The sequence below is a fragment of the Fukomys damarensis genome, unplaced genomic scaffold (assembly GCF_012274545.1).
Source record: "Fukomys damarensis isolate Sample0158 unplaced genomic scaffold, DMR_v1.0_HiC HiC_scaffold_5, whole genome shotgun sequence".
Taxonomy (NCBI): domain Eukaryota; kingdom Metazoa; phylum Chordata; class Mammalia; order Rodentia; family Bathyergidae; genus Fukomys; species Fukomys damarensis.
Genome location: NW_022900917.1, coordinates 44806950 through 44808659, shown reverse-complemented (window position 1 = coordinate 44808659; position 1710 = coordinate 44806950). Strand labels below are relative to the sequence as shown.

Sequence of the window (1710 nt, the reverse complement as noted above, 5' to 3'; positions counted from 1 at the left end):
AAAAAAAGGAAGAACTTAAACTTGGTCTCTGTGGATTAATTAAGACATCAGGTAGAAATCTTGGCATCAGCCTTGTTTTAAATCCCTTGGAATCTTCCTTCTCATTCATTTTCTCCTTAGGGAGCACAAAAACTTTGGCATATTTCATAATTTATAAATGATTAGTGGTTCCCATTATTATTTAGACATAACGAAATGGATGTTAATCATGTGCCTGATCTGAGGAAGTAAAATAATATTTAGAAATGAATAAAGCTACTACCATTAAAGACTTTTAATTACCACTACTGAAAACCTTTTAAGTAGTGTATTAATACATCTTCAATATTAATTCCGGAACCTGAAAATGCTTTAGCAGTACTGAAAGTGTAGATCACAAAACTAACCTCCAAAATAAGTAACAATGCAGTATTACCTGAAATGCCACTTAACGTTGTAGTAATTCTTACAAAACTATACTCTTGTAAGCACACCTCCTTGTGCTGTGAAAGAAGTCTGATTCCAAATAAAAAGGATTTAGGAAAAAACTTAGATATGGCTCTTGCTCTTTCTACAAACAACTTAGGTAGCTGACAAGTGATATATACTGGACAACAATCCTAAGCAAAATCTCTAAAAGGTGCTGTCCGCACTATCTGGAAAAAAAAAATACATTAACCTTGCTTAAGATACTTAAAATATAACTGGAAAAAGAAAAAGATTCCCATAAAAGGTAATACTAAACAACAGAAAAAAAAAAAATAAACCATTTGATTTTAAAAGTATTCAGGACCATAGAATTTCTGAGAGCAAGAAGTCATGGCACTAAGCTCATATATAAACAAAGCCAAATTGTTTTTGCCTCCCATTCTAAATCTGGCAATTAAAATTAGCCAGAAATGAGTTGGACCACAGGCATCATCAGAGGAAAAACATGAGCTCTCAGGAGCAACTGGTACTGGACCATTCAAAATATTGTGTTCCTGTGAGTATTCATCAGCGGTTTCTCTCCAAAAATCACATCAAATTAAAAACAAACCTGATACGTGGCTACTAATTTGCAGACTTGTTCCTGACAGCACTTTAGGCTCCTCCGTAGAAACGAAGGAGTTGGGGAGAAAATAGCAACAAGGCATCTGGGCCTATTGCTCATTGAGAACCGAAAGACCACAGGAGCAGTGGGGCGCACGGGGAGCTGTGGCGCGGGGGAAAAGGGTCCAACTTCCGAACGGAGACGTCAAGAAAGCCAGAAAGGGCAAAATCATGCTGAGGCTTTAAACCGATTGGCACAGTGACGGCCTGGGGAGGCACTGAGGTGTTCCCGGAGGTGCAGATCTGAGGAGGCCGGCGAACTGAAGGTGGACAGCAGCAGGGATGAAAAAGAAAGACTCAATTCGAAGGGCCTGCTAGGAATCCCTCAACCATAGATAAAGCTGGAGCCGGGTTAGGCGGCGAGAGCTGGGGTGTCGCGGAGGTGAAGCCGGTGGGCACCTGGGAAACAAAAGCGAGAAGCCCCCCAGTGTGGGCCCCGGTGCGGCGGCGGAGGCGATTACCTGTGAGAGCTGCCGGGGATTGGGACAGCCGAAAAGCGCGGAGCTGGAGCTGAAGCTGATGGCTCCTCGGCGGCTGAGGACGTGCTGGGGGACCGGCCTGTCCAGAGGCAGCACCGGCAGCTGGTAGCATACTTCCATTGAATACGCCCGCCCTGACTCCGCGCGGCGCCCGCCCTGC

General features: G+C 43.9%; 1 protein-coding gene across 2 annotated transcripts in view; it reads right to left on the bottom strand.

Annotated features, from left to right (window-relative positions):
- Positions 1-1678, bottom strand: part of Pde7a (phosphodiesterase 7A) — a 167337-nt gene extending 165659 nt beyond the window's left edge. For both annotated transcript variants that reach the window (XR_004515992.1, XM_010611434.3), the window contains exon 1: positions 1533-1678. Coding sequence is in view for 1 of the 2 variants with exons in the window: in XM_010611434.3 (XP_010609736.1) it covers positions 1533-1670 (138 nt within the window). In the remaining variant the exon portion in view is untranslated. The remainder of the gene's footprint in view (positions 1-1532) is intronic.
- Positions 1679-1710: the final 32 nt, after the last annotated feature.